The sequence below is a fragment of the Bos indicus genome, chromosome 21 (assembly GCF_029378745.1).
Source record: "Bos indicus isolate NIAB-ARS_2022 breed Sahiwal x Tharparkar chromosome 21, NIAB-ARS_B.indTharparkar_mat_pri_1.0, whole genome shotgun sequence".
NCBI classification, from domain to species: domain Eukaryota; kingdom Metazoa; phylum Chordata; class Mammalia; order Artiodactyla; family Bovidae; genus Bos; species Bos indicus.
In genome coordinates, this window is record NC_091780.1 from 22,827,410 (window position 1) to 22,844,245 (window position 16,836).

Here is a 16,836-nt window from a genome sequence, read left to right on the forward strand (position 1 = left end):
CCAGAGATGGAAGATAAGCCTCTGCACTGGAGGGAGGTGGCCTGGACTGTGACCAGGTGGTGGGTGTGTGTGGGGCCCCAGACCCCTGGGCAGTGGGAGGCTGGGCAGCACAGCCACTGCTTCCCTCAGGCCTGGTCCCACCTGCCCAAACAAGCAGTCCTTTCGGAGGGTGGCCTGATGTGGAAGAGAATCTCAAAACAGGAAGGTTCCTAGTATACCTGGGCCCAAGGCTTGTTGCCCTCAGTCCTCATCAGGGAAGGAACTTAACAATAGTTAAAAGTGCTTTAAAAATTGAAAGTGATTTAGTTCATATATGTGTTGTTGTTCAGTCACTCAGTCATGTTCAACTCTTTGCAACCCATGGACTGCAGAACACCAGACTTCCTTGTCCTTCACTATATCCCAGAGTTTGCTCAAACTCAAATCCATTGAGTCCGTGATGCCTTCCAACCATCTCATCCTCTGGCGCCCCCTTCTCTTCCTTTCCTCATCTTTCCCAGCATTGGGGTCTTTTCCAACGAGTCAGCTCTTTGCGTCAGGTGGCCAAAATACTGGTGTGTATGTGTGTTTAAAAATAATATTCAGTTTGTTGAAGTTACACTTTTTAAATTTCATTTATTTGATGAAATCACATAACAAAATTTATCATTTTAACCTTGTTTTTTTCATTTTAACCATTTTTGAGTATCATTAAGTTCCTTCTCATCATTGGGCAGTCATGATTTACTTCTTAAAATATAAGTTATGGAGGACGCAAGGTTGATCCTATACTCATCCTTCTCTCACTATCTCGAATTTCCATGCACTCTCTATAGGGAGGGCTTCGGGTGGGGCAGGGAGGACCCACACATCCAGGCTCTGCCCATGCCCTCCTTCTCTTCTCCTGGGCTGCTGGGAAGGCATGAGGAGCAGGTGAGGCCTCTCCAGGTGGCCCCAACCTGGTTCCCTTGCTGCTGCTTCCTCCTCCCACCCTTCTTGGCCTCACTCCCGGGTTTGGTTTTGTTTGTTTTCTCCTTTCAGATCTTCCTGAGCTACACTGAGTCCGGCTCCAGCTTCGTGTTTGGGGAGGCTCTGGTCAAGGATGTCTTTGCCTTTCAGGTCAGCTTGACTCTTGGCTCACAAAGCATTTAGCAGCCTTTGCCGGATGCCTCCAGCTAGTGGGGCGTCCAAGCCCGGCCCAGTGGAAGGGGAGGGCTCCTGCTGATGGAGCCCAGCTACTGGAAGCTAATGAGGCTTAAACCTTGGGGTCCTGGGAGGCGCCTGGCAATGTGCTCACATGGGAGTATGTTTTCAGTATATTTTTGGAAAACTTGCAAAAGTAAGATATATCTGTATTATTTTCCTAAAAAGTGAATCCCCCAATAGTAGAATTGCTGGGAGGCTGATGATGAGAAAAGTAGGTGGAGACATGTAGATGGCATCTGCTGTGACCTTAGCCCCTGACGTACTACAGGGACGTATGATCCTCTCGCGTGCTCCTCCTTCAAGGCCCCTCCCTTCAAGCCACCTCTGCCAGGAAACCTGCCCTGATTAGTTGCAAACTCTAAGTCCTTCCTCTGGATTCCCCTAGACCTACAGTCCCTCCCTCCCTCCTTTCAGCAAATGTGTATTATGTGCCTTCTGCAGTGCAAAATATGTTTTTAAAAAATTTTTACTAGGGTATAGTTGCTTTACAGTATTATGTTAGTTTCCACTGTATAGCAAAGTGCATCAGCTATATGTATACACATATCCCCTCTTTTGTGTATTTCCTTCCCATTTAGGTCACAACAGAGCGCTAAGTAGAGTTCCCTGTGTTATACAGTATGTTCTCATTAGTTATCTATTTCATCCATAGTGGTGTATACGCGGCAATCCCAATCTCCCCAATCACCCCACCCCTCCTTTGCCTCCTTGGTATCCATACATTTGTTTGTTCTCTATGTCTCCATCTCTCTTTCTACCTTGCAAACAGTTTCATCTGTACCATTTTTCTAGATTCCATATATATGCATTAATATGTGATATTTGTTTTTCTCTTTCTGACTTACTACAGTGCAAAATATTATAGAGGAAATTGAAATAAAGACTCAAAGACTATTGTGTAATTGTAGAGCCCCAACCTTAATTTTTTTTAATTTAGTTTTGGTCATGCTGGGTCTTTTTTGCTGTGTGAGGCTTCAGTAGCTGCAGCATGTGGGTTCAGTAGTTGTGGCTCCCAGGCTCTAGAACTCAGGTTCAGTGGCCCTAGCACACCAACTTAGTTGTTCCATGGCATGTGGAATCTTCCCAAACCCCATGTTCCCTGCACTGGCAGGCGGGTTCTTACCCACTGGACCACCAGGATGTTCCCAGCCCTAATTTAAAACAGGGAAGCCTGTGCTGAGCATTCGATGGTGGGACTGCGTCACTCTTTCTGGGTGGAACTGTGGTTATATTTCTTCTTTGTCCAGTTGACTGCCCAGGCACCTATGTGTCTCTAGTAAGATCTCAAGTGTAGCTTCTCCACCTGCCTCACACCCAAATTGTCTCAGGACCCTGAGGCTGCTCCAGGTTTGAGTTTCACTTCCAAATGCCAGGTGGAGAGAGAGAGAGAGCCCTGGGCCCCGCTTCCTCACTAGCTGGCCCTAGTTTCTGCCCTGTTTCCATAGCAGCACAGATGGGAATTGGTGCCGCCCACTCCAGCATGTCCTGGACCACTGTCACCGTGGGGCTACCATGCAGGATCAGTTCCAGGGATTTTTGCTTTTTGCCATCACTCAGCCGTTGTTCCCAGAGCCTCCCCAATCCTGCTGGGGGTGTTGGGTCTCAGAAGCTTCCAGCCCAAGTCACGGACTTGGCATCGCCTTCTGAGCTGGTGTCAAGCCAGTTTGTGAGTCCAGACACCTGCAGCCCTCCCCCAGCCCTGACTCAGGGTGAGGTCCTCTGGGAGCTTCGGTGTCTGTTGGCCCCAGCAGCTCTCTGGGAAACGTCCACTCCATCCAAGGGTTCTAGTAATGTCAGCCTTGGGAGGAAAGCAAGAGGGACCAGGTTCCCGTCCTCTCAGGACAGATTTGTCCATCGCGTTTTTCTGAGATCACTACTTCTGTGCAGGGAGATGATCAAGGGGGCAGCCTCTGTCAGCCCCTCCAAAGGTCCCCTAACACCACCCTCCTAGGGCTGAGGCTGGGAGGGACAGCTCCCTTCACATCTGCATCTCCAAGTAGGGGTCACTCAAGGTTTCAGGGAGGAGCAGTGAAGTCCTGCTCCGGGGTGACTTGTCATGTCCACCGGACAGAGAATGGCAGCTGGTGGCTTCTCACACTTTACAAGGCAAAATACAACACTGCAATTCGATCTCCCCAGGCAGTCAGGTTCAAGTGTGACTGGCACAAAGGAAAGTGCCTGGGCAGTCCATTTAGGGAGAGAGTTTTAAAAATAAGGACAGTGAAAATGCCTCCTGAAGGAGGTGGTATTTGAATTGGAGCCTCAGGGCAGGAAAAATTTTGGACACACAGAGATAAGCGGGAAGAAGCAATGCCTGGGCAACGGCGTGGAGGTGAGAAAGTGCTGGGCCATGTAACGTAACAGGACATAATTCAGTTCAGTGGGTGTGTAAGCTATTTGAAGGAAAGGATGGATTAGGGGATAAACTGCAAGTGTGGTGGGGCCGTGTCTTTTTAAATTTTTATCTATTTGTCTATTGGTGGTGGGTCTTCACTGCCACAAGCAGGCTTTCTCTGCCGGAGAGTGAGAGCGTCTCTTTTGTTGCAGTGCACAAGCTTCTCTGTGGCTTCTCTGGTTGCAGAGCATGGGCTCTAGGCACACGGGCTTCAGCAGTTGCAGCATGTGGGCTCTGTAGTTGCGATGCACAGGATTAGTTGCTCTGCTGCGTGTAGAACCTTCCCAGGCTGGGGATCGAACCTGTGTCCCATGCATTGGCAGGCAGATTCTCATCCATTTTGCCACCAGGGAAGTCCTTTAAGAATCTCAAATGCCAGGCTGAGGCACCTGGATTTTGTCCCCCAGGAGATGAGGAGTTATTGAAGATTTTTGAGCATGGAAGGACTTGACTAGAGCTTTGGGATGGTTGTGATTTCAATAGTAGAGAGGAAGGGTTGTAGCTGGGATGCTTGGAACAGGGGACCAGCGAGGAGGCTGCCTCACAACCAAGTGACGACTCAGGGACCACCAGACTGCCACCGTCCAGAAGAGAGGTCACCGTGGGGAACAGAGGCGGGCGGGCCGGGGGGAGGATACAGCTGAGAGACCAGCTGTATGCAGCTCATCACTTAAGCTCCACATGCTGCAGCTGTGTTTGCTCTTGCATGCTTAGTCACTCAGTCATAGCCAACTCTTTGTAACCCCATGGACTGTAGCCCAGGAGGCTCCTCTGTCCATGGGGTTTTTCAGGCAAGAATACTGGAGTGGGTTGCCATTTCCTTCTCCAGGGGATCTTCCTGTCTCTTGCGTCTCCTGCATTGTCGCTCAGATTCTTCACCAGTAGTGCCGCCTGTGCTCTCCATTTAGCTATTTGAGGACAAAGCCTGCTTCTTACCCTTGTTGTTCTGTCACTAAGTCTTGTCTGACTCTCTGCAACCCCATGGAGTGCAGCACACTAGGCTTCCCTGTCCTTCACTATCTCCTGGAGTTTGCTCAGACTCAAGTCCATTGAGTTTGGGGATGCCATCCAACCGTCTCATCCTCTGTTGCCCCCTTCTCCTGCCCTCCATCTTCCCCAGCATCAGGGTCTTCATCAATGAGTCAGTTCTTTGCCTGCAGCTGGCTGAAGTAGTGGAGCTTCAGCTTCAGCATCAGTCCCTCCAATGAACACTCAGGGTTGATTTCCGTTAAGACTGACTGGTTTGATCTCTGTGCTGTTCAAGAGACTCTCAAGAGTCTTTCTCCAGCGCCACAATTCAAAAGCATCAGTTCTTTGACTCTCAGCCTGGTTCTTATGCTAGTGTTGGTTAACTGACCTCAAGCCCTGAAAAAACCCTGCCCAGTGCCTGGGACACTGCTTTTTGCTGAATGATGAGATGAATAAATGGTGATTCTTCTGTGCACGTGGGAAGTCTCTCTGCCTGCTAGGAATGACTGGCTCTGTGAGCCCTTGGCGAAGAGCTGGGCTCCCACACAGCCAGTCTTCCTCTGGCTGGGCCACCATTCCCATGATTGTGTGTTCCTGAGCAGCATGTCCTTTGGCCCAAGACCAGGGCTGAGCTCTTCTTTCCTCAAACCTCCCCAGCAGAGGCCAGAGCTTCCCAAATCCCTGAAACCAATAACTACACACAGGCTTTGCAGCAAGCTCCAGGGCCCCTAGAAATCCGAGATGTACCACTCTGACCTGAGATTCTGGTGGAACAGAGCAGAAAAGCTTAGGGAAAGGAAGTCATAAGAACAGCTACTAGTTATGGAGTGAGGACTACGTGTCAGGCACTCACTTCAAAACAGCTGGAGGAGAATCCCTTAGATTGCAAGGAGATCAAACCAGTCAACCCTAAAGGAAATCAACCCTGAATATTCTTTGGAAGTAATACTTTGGCCACTTGATGTGAAGAGCCGACTCATTGGAAAAGACCCTGATGCTGGGAAAGATTGAGGGCAGGAGGAGAAGGGGGCAACAGTGGATGAGATGGTTGGATGGCATCATCAACTCAATGGACATGAGTCTGAGCAAACTCCAAGAGATAGTGACAGACAGGGAAGCCCAGCATGCTGCAGTCCATGGGGTTGAAAAGAGTTGGACCTGACTTAGTGACTGAACAGCAACTTTGACGGAAATAATATCATTATCCCTTTTTTACAGATGATGATACTGAGGTTCAGAGAGGTTTTTGCTTGTGCAAGTTCATAAAGCTAGTGAGTATTGGAATCAAGATTGGAACAGGTGTGATGCTCTTGCTTATTAGCTCCTGTGCTTTAATATCAGGGCCCTTTCCTTGGTAGACAGTGGAAATGAAGGGGCCCCACACCTTGGGTCTTTGTTTGGTTTAGAAGAAAACAGTATTTCTCAGGCCTATTTTGTTGCAAGTGGCAGAACTCACTTGAAATTTGCTTTAAATGGAGGAGAAAGGGAAGACTGTTTCTTGGCTCACTAACTGGAGCAAGATAGAGCTGGTGCCAGCTGAAACCGGGGCCCCGGAGTGGCCAGGCTCACAGCCCTCAGCTTCCAATCTCTGCTCATCCCGGAGTGTCAGCTTCACTCTTTCATACCAGATCTCTTCCTGGCTCCCAGCAACACCAGGTACTCATGCTTACAGCATGTCACCCAGAACTAGGCCAGTTCTTCTCTGCCTGCTCTAGTTAAAAAATTCCAGGGTAGGTTTCAGATTGATCTGCCCTGGGTCATGTGACTGTTTTGGGCCCAATCACTAAGGCCAGGGCATGGGAAACTGGAATTGGAAGGGCAGGAATCTCCTGTTCCCACCCAAAGCTGGGGAATCTGGTGCTCTGACTGAGGGAAAGCCACCCTCCGAAACTCATAATTTGAAGGATTATTGCCTAGGACAAGCAGGGACTTATTAACTTCCTCCTTATAGAAACAAGGCAGATAGCTTCCTGTAGGACCTGCAGCAGTTCCATTTACAGGGTGCCCTTATATTCCAAGTTCGTGTCTCTTCTCTAGGATAGAAGGGTGTGGATGGCAGATACCATACCTGCCTGGGAGGAACAGCAAAGACATGGACCCTTTGATCTCTAGTCTCTCCCAGCTGTAAGGTGGGGCCACATTTGGGAGTCTAGGCCATACTTCCTGAGTGGGATGCTCAGCTCCTGACTGTATCAGTTGTAAATAACAGAAATACAACTCAAATCGACTGATTAAACAAAGCAAAAACAAACAACAAAAAAGCAAGGTTAATTCTGATAATTGAGAAGTCCAGAGACTTCATGTCCCGTTGTATCCAAGTATTCAACATCACCTGGGATTTGCCTTGCTTATATCCTGGTTCTGTGTTCGTCTTTTCTTTTTTTTTAAATAGAAAATCTCTCTCTCTCTCTTTTTTAATTATTCATTTATTTTTGAAACTGCGCTGGGTCTTTGTTGCTGTGCATGGGCTTTGTCTAGTTGCAGAGAGCAGGGACTACTCTTTGTTGAGGTTCACCGAATTAGAGAGGCACAGGCTATAGGCTCTCAGGCTTCAGTAGTTGCAACTCCTGCTCTGGAGCACAGGCTCAATAGTTGTGGGGCTTCCCTCATAGCTCAGTGGGTAAAGAGTCTGCCTGCAATGCAGGAGAGCTGGGTTCAATTCCTGGGTCGGGAAGATCCCCTGGAGAAGGAAATGGCAACCCACTCCAGTATTCTTGCCTGGAAAATTCCATGGACTGTGGAGCCTGGCAGGCTACAGTCCATGGGGTTGCAAGAAGTCAGACAAAGCAGAGCGAGTAAGCACAGCACAGCACAGGCTTAGTTGCTCTTGGGCATGTGGAATCTTTCTGTACTAGAAATCGAATCCATGTCCCCTGACTTGCAGGTGGGTTCTTAACCACTGGACTGCCAGAGAAGTCCCCAGGTTCTATGTTCTTAGCACTGGCTTTAGTTTTAGTCTTGGAGAAGCACTCTTGAGATTGCAGCAAAGAGATACCAGGCTTATATCCAACCAGCTTAGCAACCTTAGCAGAGAGAGAGAGAGAGCTTGTTTTCCATTAGCCCAGCAGGAAATCTAAGAGTGGGATCTTTTTAGGCTGGCTTGCAGGTGTATGCCATCCTTGAACTGTAGCCAGGGAAGATACCTGTCTGATGTGACAAACCTGGAAATGGGGCTGACAGTGGAGTCAGAGTGGTTTCCCAAAGGAAGGTAACTTTGTTGCCAAAAGAAGTGAGGGGGGAGGCCTTGGGTTATCAGAGCAGCAGCTGTCCTCCAGAGCCCCCACCCTAGTTCTCTTCCATTTAGCACTGAAGGTGTCATCTTTCCAGCCTGCTGCTGCATCCACCCCCTCCCCAGGGTTCAGTTCAGTTCAGCTCAGTCACTCAGTCGTGTCCGACTCTTTGCGACCCCACGAATCGCAGCACGCCAGGCCTCCCTGTCCATCACCAACTCCCAGAGTTTACCCATACTCATGTCCATCATGTTGGTGATGCCATCCAGCCATCTCATCCTCTGTCGTCCCCTTCTCCTCCTGCCCCCAATCCCTCCCAGCATCAGGGTCTTTTCCAGTGAGTCAAGTCCTTACATCAGGTGGCCAAAGTATTGGAGTTTCAGCTTCAGCATCAGACCTTCCAATGAATAAACAGGACTGATCTCCTTTAGGATGGACTGGTTGGATGTCCTTGGGACTCTCAAGAGTCTTCTCCAACACCACAGTTCAAAAACGTCAGTTCTTTGATGCTCATTTTTCTTCACAGTCCAACTCTCACATCCATACATGACCACAGGAAAAACCATAGCCTTGACTAGACGGACTTTTGTTGGCAAAGTAATGTCTCTGGTTTTAAATATGCTGTAAAAGTTGGTCATAACTTTCCTTCCAAAGAGCAAGAGTCTTTTAATTTCATGGCTGCAGTCACCATCTGCAGTGATTTTGGAGCCCAAAAAAATAAAGTTTGACACAGTTTCTACTGTTCCCCATCTATTTCCCATGAAGTGATGGGACCAGATGCCATGATCTTAGTTTTCTGAATGTTGAGCTGTAAGCCAACTTTTTCACTCTCCTCTTTCACTTTCATCAAGAGGCTTTTTAGTTCCTCTTCACTTTCTGCCATAAGGGTGGTATCATCTGCATGTCTGAGGTTATTGATATTTCTTCTAGCAATCTTGAATACAGCTTGTGCTTCTTCCAGCCCAGTGTTTCTCATGATGTACTCTGCATAGAAGTTAAATAAGCAGGGTGACAATATACAGCCTTGACGTACTCCTTTTCCTATTTGGAACCAGTCTGTTGTTCCATGTTCAGTTCTAACTGTTGATTCCTGACCTGCATGTAGGTTTCTCAAGAGGCAGGTCAGGTGGTCTGGTATTCCCATCTCTTTCAGAATTTTCCACAGTTTATTGTGATCCACACAGCCAAAGGCTTTGGCATAGTCAATAAAGCAGAAATAGATGTTTTTCTGGAACTCGCTTGCTTTTTCCATGATCCAGCGGATGTTGGCAATTTGATCTCTGGTTCCTCTGCCTTTTCTAAAACCAGCTTGAACATCAGGAAGTTCACGGTTCACGTATTGCTGAAGCCTGGCTTGGAGAATTTTGAGCATTACTTTACTAGCATGTGAGATGAGTGCAATTGTGTGGTAGTTTGAGCATTCTTTGGTATTGCCTTTCTTTGGGATTGGAATGAAGACTGACCTTTTCCAGTCCTGTGGCCACTGCTGAGTTTTCCAAATTTGCTGGCATATTGAGTGCAGCACTTTCACAGCATCATCTTTCGGGATTTGAAATAGCTCCACTGGAATTCCATCACCTCCACTAGCTTTGTTCGTAGTGATGCTTTCTAAGGCCCACTTGATTTCACATTCCAGGATGTCTGGCTCTAGGTCAGTGATCACACCATCGTGATTATCTGGGTCGTGAAGATCTTTTTTGTACAGTTCTGTGTATTCTTGCCACCTCTTCTTAATATCTTCTGCTTGTCTTTCCTCCTTTTCTGGGGCTTCCCTTGTGGCTCAGATGGTAAAGAATTCACCTGCAATGCAGGAAACTTGGGTTTGATCCCTGGGTTGGGAAGATCCCCTGGAGAAGGGAATGGCAACCCACTCCAGTAGTCTTGCCTGGAGAATCTCATGGACAGAGAAGCCTAACAGGTTACAGTTCATGGGATCGCAAAGAGCCAGACAGGCCTGAGTGACTAACACTTTGACTGTTACTTTCCTCCCTTTCTAGAAGAATTTGCACATACCTGCTACTTGCATCTCTCCCTGAATTACACTTTAGAATCAGGGGTTCATAGACCACTGGGCTAAGAGGGAGTGATGTGGACTTCAGGCCTCCCCTTTATATCACAGATGGTCAGACCACACTACAGAGAGGAGCAGTGACCTGGGCACAACTACCTCGTGGGTTAAGAGGGAGACCCGGCTAGAACCAGGTGGTGGATTTCTAATTAAGTGCTGTTTTCTTCCTCACACTAAGTAAAAGTCAATGACATCAGGTCTCCCTTTTAAATACAAAAAGCATCCTTAACAACAATAGTGATAAAGATAAAAACCTATTCACCGTTGCTAAAGGCTTTGAGATTGGATGTTCAGTCAAGAGAGAGAAAACAAATAGGTGGGTTTATCATTAACGAGGCTCAGCACTCGCTCGTCAAACACTAACTGTTCCCTGGCCCCCAGGGTGCCCTGTCCTCCGCCCAAACTCCTGGCCAGTGTATTAGCCAGTGGCCTCCTTAGTGAAGGCAGGCCAGAATGAGGGACGAATTCAGACAGATGCTTCATGGCCACAGGACTCCCTTTCTCAACCAGATTTCCTAATCACAGAATCTCACTCACACCCTGTACTCCTGCATCCCTCTCTCTCTCTCTCTCTCTCTCACACACACATACAAACACCCACACACACACTTGCTGAGTATGGGGCTTGTTCTCCAGCTGGGAGGTGGCTTTGTTAGTGCTGAGTCGAGTGGAAGACTCAAGAGCTTTCTTTCCATTCTTCCCATGAATAATGTGGCCCTAGTCCAGGGCTATTGGCCCATGTCAGCGTGGGGAAGTCTCCAAGCTAACTCAGATTTTCAGACTCCAAGCTGCTTCCTGCTGGGCTGGGGTTCAGCTTGTCACTTCTCCAGGAAGCCGGGTCTGCCCAGGACTCCTTCAACCCTCCATCTTCCCTGGCCCAGTTGACGTGGCAGCCACCTCCTGGCAGTAGCATCTTGATTAGTCATTCCTCCTTGGCTCCATCTCCCTTCTAGTAACTTTCCACACACATGATCACCTCTCCCCGCCAGACTCCCTCACCCTTCCTGGGCCTGGCCGGTCAGGAGCACTCGCTCACTCCGTCCTTTACTGTCGCTCCAGCCTCTGGAACATGTGCACACTCATTAAGCTCAGCGGTGCTGCTGAAATGTTCTCCCCAAGGAACCCCTGGGGAGAAAGAAAACATTTTCATCTCCCCAGGGTTTTGGGGTGTCTGCCTGATGCAGCCTCTGCAGTCCTCAGTAGTCATCAATGCCAAATCTGACCCAAAAAGTCAAGTAAGATAAGACCTGGGCTACCCTGGTGGCTCAAACGATAAAGAATCTGCCTACAATGCAAGAGTTCTGGGTTTGATCCCTGGAGAAGGAGATGGCAGCCCACTCCAGTATTCTTGCCTGGAGAATCCTATGGAGAGAGGAGCCTCACGGGCTATGGTCCATAGGGTCTCAAAGAGTCGGACACGACTAAGCCACACACATACACACACACACACATGAACTGAAAAGTGCCGATGGACTGAGTCATTAAGGGTCCACTGGTAACCATAGTGAGCACGATTTCCAGAGGAGGGAATGGAAAGGAAATGTGGTGGTGGTGGTGTCTGCGTGAGCAGGAAATCAGGAGGCCTGCCCTGATTTTCTGGCCTTGGAGCAGGTCCCTTGTGCCTTTCTGTAATGTTGGTGGTGAGGTGGACATACCAGCAGTCTCCCCAGAGGAATTTTCAAGCTTTGGGCTTTTGTGGTTTGTCATGGCCTGGGGCTGGTGACTGGGCTCTGTCCATAGGCTTAGGCTTTGGGGGCTGGGTGTGGGGGGCTGTGGGGACAGCCTTGGGAAGTCAGAAGCCTTGGCTCAGCTCCCTTTAGGGAGAGAAAGCAGCAGGGCCAGGTCCCCAGTGGCATTAGTCCTGCCTTCAGAGCCTGTTTCCAGGGAAGGAGGTGGCGTCTGCTCAGAGGGTCTGGTCTAGACTCTAGAGCAGTGGTTCTTAGACTGTGGCGTCCAGACCAGCAGCATCTGGAAAGGCCAGACTCTCAAGGCCACCCCAGACTGACTGACTGAAAGTCTGGGGCTGAGGCTCAAAAATAAGCATTTCTGACAAATTCTCAGCTGATGATGCTAGTCCAGGTACCACACCTTGGGAACCACTGGCTTGGAGGTGCTGTAACTTCCTTCTCCCTTGAGTAAGGGTGAGCGCTGGTACTAGTGGGCCCACGAAGCAGTGACCAGAACTGACTCGAGGCCACTACAACTTGGGCTCTCCCTTGGAGAGAATGCCACTCCTTAAGACACAGAAATGAGGCTCCAGGACTGGCCCCGGGGAATAGCTCCTTAGGATCCTGGAAGGTCCTTTGTAATCTGTTTAGTGGCCAGGAGGTACCTGTCTCTCTGCAGCTATGTAACCTTGGATAGGTGACCAATACCTCACAGCCTCACTGTCTCCACTGTGAAGTGAATTTATGTCGAACTTAGTTGTTTTGGGGCTTCCCTGGTGGCTCAGATGGTTCAGAATCTGCCTCTTATGCAAGAGACACAGGTTCGATCCCTGGGTTGGGAAGATCCCCCGGAGAAGGGAATGGCAACCCACTCCAGTATTCTTGGCTGGAGAATCCCATGGACAGAGGAGCCTGACAGGCGATGGTCCATGGGATCACAAGGACTCAGACACAACCCAGAGACTAAGCTTTCACTTTTCAGTTGCTTTGAAGATCTTCGAGTCGCCACAGCTTGGGGACATGGCTCATGGCAGGACTGCACAGTTCACGAGTAGCAGGGCTTAAAGGCACTTTCCTCCTCCTTCAAACGGCAGCCCTGCCCAGCTGCCTGCCCTGTCTTCAGCGATCTCACATACTACCGGGCCCAGGTCTATTTTCTGGACTAGGCGATCATATTGGACTCAGGGACCTTATTTAGTAATTAACTAATTAGCTCACTTTTGGTTGTACTGGGTGTTTGTTGCTGCATGCTGTCTTTCTCTAGTTGCAGGAAGCAGGGGCTATCTCTAGTTGCAGTGCTTAGGCTTCTCACTGCAGTGGCTTCTCTTATTGGGGAGCACGTGTTGGGGAGCACGGGTTCTAGAGCACGGGTTCAGTAGTTGTGACTCACGGGCTTAGTTGCCCCGTGGCATGAGGGATCTTAGTTCTCTGGCCAGGGATTGAACTTGTATTCCACTGCACTGGAAGGCAGATTCTTAACCACTGGACTACAAGGGAAGTCCCCAGGGACCTTATTTAGTATCGAATGTCCCACCTTAGAAATCATCTCTCTCCTTCACACATCGTCCCTCCCCAGCCAGTCACAGCTGCCTTTCCACCAAAGAGCCCCATCTCAGAGATAGAAAATGTCTCTAGGTCGATGCCTGGAGAAATCCCAGTTCTGCAGTCAGGTCCCACTGTCCCCGGGGGCCTCTTCCTGGCCTGGGCCATCCACACAAACCTGCCAGGCTGCCTAGCGGTCCCTCGCATGATGGATTGCAGAGGTGGCCCTAGACAGTACGTGATCCTCCCTGCGTTTCACTCCAGGGGAGAGGAGAACGCCGTCACCGCCCTTGGTGTTAGGGGCGTGTCCAGCAGCAGGCGGCCAGGGGAGTCACGGGGCAGGAAGAGGGTTTCGCCACCCAGTGCCTGCGTCTCCTGTCAGGTGACATCTCCCGGGCAGCGAGCTGGTGACAGAGACGTGAGGGGGGCAGGTCCAGATAAAACCCGTGGCATTCATTTGGGAAGGGAGAGGGAAAACTGCCTTGGCCAGGCTTGTTTCTCTTCTCCAGGAGACCTGCTGGGGCAGAGGCTCTGCTCTCATCAGAGACCGTGCTGTAGTCCCAGTTCATTTTGAACTGGAGCTTGAACTTGATTGCTCAACATTCTCCCTTCTGAAAAATGAAAATAATTCTTCCTCCACTCCTCACCCCTCTCTACAGCCCTCTGTGGAAAAAAAAAAAAAAAAAAAGGTTATTTATTTGGCCGTCCGGAGTTGCGACGCATGGAATCTTCTCTCTTCACTGCAGCATGCTGCATGCATGATCTTCAGTTGTGGCGTGTGAACCCTTGGTTGCAGCATGTGGGATCTAGTTCCCTGACCAGGGATTCACCCCACACCTCCTGCGCTGAGGGTGCAGAGGCTTAGCCACTGGACCGCCAGGGAAGTCTGCTCAGCCCCTCTTCCTTCCCTCATAGTTAAGCTTCTCAAAAGAGTTGCTTGTCCCGTGGTCTCTACCTCCTCGTGGTCTCTACCTCCTCATGTCCTCCTCCCTCCTGGGCTCACTGATACCCAGCTTCTGTGCCCATCCCCCTGACACTGCTCTCACCTAAGTCACCAGGGACCCCGGCATCGCCAGGTGCCAAGCGTCCCTCCCAGTCCTTACCTTTTCCAGAATTCTCAGATGCATGCATCTGGCACTGCTGATGGACTGTCTCTTCTAGAAAGGCTGCCCTCAATTCCCATCGCACCCTGTCTGGGAAGTCCTCGGACCTCTCTGTTTCTTCTCTGTCTCCACCATGCACCCCTCCTTCTCCCCTCACCCTCCAGGGATGCTGACCCCAGGCCCCTGTCCTCAGTCACTATTCTTGTCATCCAGGGAAGTTTCCTCAGTGAACTCCATCTGCCCCGTGGCCTCAACATGCACTCAGCCAAGGCCTGGCCTGGACCCTCCTCTGAGCTCCTGGCCCTTGCACCCCTCCTTCTATTTGCATATTCCCCAGGGATCTGGAACCCAGTGAGTGCAAATGGACCTCCCCCAAAGCCCTCCTCTGCCTGTGCTGCCCTCCCTTGAGAAGGGTCTGCCTCTTACCAGAAATTATAGGAGCAGGTGAGAAACTGGAAATGGAGAAAGAAGAAAACAACATGTCCACAGTCCTAGCACATGGGAGCAACTACTCTGACTATTTGGGTGTGTGCCTCCCAGCCTTTCTATGCTTTTATTTTTTTAAATTATTTTAAAATATTTGTTTATTTATTGTTTTTGGCTGTGCTGGGTCTTAGTTGCAGCACGTGGGATCTTTCATCTTGGCACCCCCACTCGTCACTGCAGCACTAGGGCTTCTCTCTAGTTGTAGCTTGGGTTCCAGAGTGCATGGGCTCAGAAGTTGCAACTTGCTAGCTTAGTTGCCCCGAGGTAGGTGGGATCTTAGTTCCCCAGCCAGGGATAGAACCCCCCTCCTCTGCATTGGAAGGTGGATTCTTCACCACTGGACCATCAGTACTTTTAATTTTCCACTTTCCCCACTTTACCTTTTAGCTTACCACATTATTGGCTTTCCCTGGTGGCTCAGACGGTAAAGAATCTGCATGCAATGCGGGAGACACAGGTTTGATCCCTGGGTTGGGAAGATCCCTTGGAGAAGGAAATGGCAACCCACTCCAGTATTCTTGCCTGAAGAATTCCATGGACAGATGAACCTAGTGGGCTACTAGTTCTGTATAACTTATTATAAGCTGTTTGGAACAAATAGCACATTACAACTGTACAAACGGGGATTTGGTAAAAAGTAAGTCTCCCTCCCAGGTGTCCCCAGTGACCCAGTAGTAAAGGATCCACCTGTCAATGCAGGATAGTCAGGAGGTTTGATCCCTGGGTTGGGAAGATCCCCTGGAGGAGGTAATGGCAACTCACTCCAGTATTCTTGACTGGGAAATCCCATGGACAGAGGAGCCCAGCTGGCTACAGTCCATGGGGTCACAAAGAGTCAGACACGACTGAAGTGACTGAGCATGCACGGAAGTATCCCTCCCACCCTGATCCCCAAGTCACCCACTTCCATCCCCAAGGTAGCTGCCATTCCTGATCATTTGCATGTTCATCTAATGATATCTGTGCTTACAAGAGCACCCGCCACGCCACCCCCACTTTCTTACTCATAAAGTAGCATACCATGCTTCCTGTTTTACACCTCCCCTTTTTCCCTTTCACAGCCTATCTTGAAAATCATCCCACGCTGCTCAGATTGGGCTTCCTCCCTCTCAATTCCTGACTGGAGTGCATGGCCACACCATAGGTCATCACACTTCTCTTCACTGAAGGATGTTTGCATTGTTGCCAGTCCTTGCTGTTGTCAGTCAGTCTGCAGTGAGGAAGCACTGGGGTGGGGAACACATGGCTCTGGGGAGGAGGGGATGGATGTGAGGAAGCTTTGAAGGGAGAATTGTGGAGGCTTGGAGTCAGTGAAGAGCAGTGGCAAGCCTGGAAATAGGAAATGGGGTGACAGGAGGAAATGCGGGTGTCTGGTCCACAATAAGAGTCATCTGGAGCTCGCCGGCACCAGGCAGAAGCAGAACACTAGAGAGAGGAGGGCCTCTGGAGCCCGAAGCACAGGAAGAGGTTAAGGCCAGCGTCACGGGCCAGGGATTGAACCCCGGGTGGAGGACAGATTCTATGCAAAGTGCTGGGCCCTGAGCCGGCTCCTTAAATCCTTACAACAACCTGCGAGGTCGTCACTTCTCCCCATCATTTTACAGATGAAGAAGCAGGTGATAAAAAGTGGTGGGCTCGGAACTTCCCAGTGGTCCAGTGGCTAAGAGTCCCTACTCCCAATGCAGGGGGGCCTGGGTTCCCTCCCTGGTCAGGGCACTAGATCCCATGTGCCACAGCTGAAGACCCTGCATGCCACAACTAAGACTCAGCACAGTCAAATAAATAAATCTATATATATATCTGTATATATATCTTAAAAAGTGGCAAACTCAAGTCCTCCCCCTCCACCACAGGGACAGCTGCATAGATGGCTAATGTTCAGAGAGGAGCAGAGAGGACAGCTGCCTCCAGAGTGGTCCCATATGGAATTCCATGCACTGAATTCAGAGCTGCACCCCTGACCCTGTCAGTTCTCTGAGTGGCAGGCTCTTGGAGGAAGCAGGCTGACTGGGGTCTCTGACTGGGGTCCTGTGTGGTATCCTGCCGCCTGTCTGCTTTAACCCGGAGATCTGTGCTCTTTCCTGGCAGGTTTTGCCCATCATTGTTTTCTTCAGCTGTGCCATGTCAGTTCTCTACTACGTGGGCCTCATGCAGTGGGTGATCATGAAGGTGAGTTCCTAAGGTCCTGGTC

General features: G+C 49.9%; 1 protein-coding gene across 2 annotated transcripts in view; it reads left to right on the forward strand.

Annotated features, from left to right (window-relative positions):
* SLC28A1 (solute carrier family 28 member 1) overlaps positions 1–16,836 on the forward strand; it is a 73,709-nt gene that overhangs the window by 31,647 nt on the left and 25,226 nt on the right. For both annotated transcript variants that reach the window (XM_019984044.2, XM_070775177.1), the window contains 2 exons: positions 1,021–1,098; positions 16,734–16,814. In XM_019984044.2, coding sequence (XP_019839603.1) covers positions 1,021–1,098; positions 16,734–16,814 — 159 coding nt within the window. The remainder of the gene's footprint in view (positions 1–1,020; positions 1,099–16,733; positions 16,815–16,836) is intronic.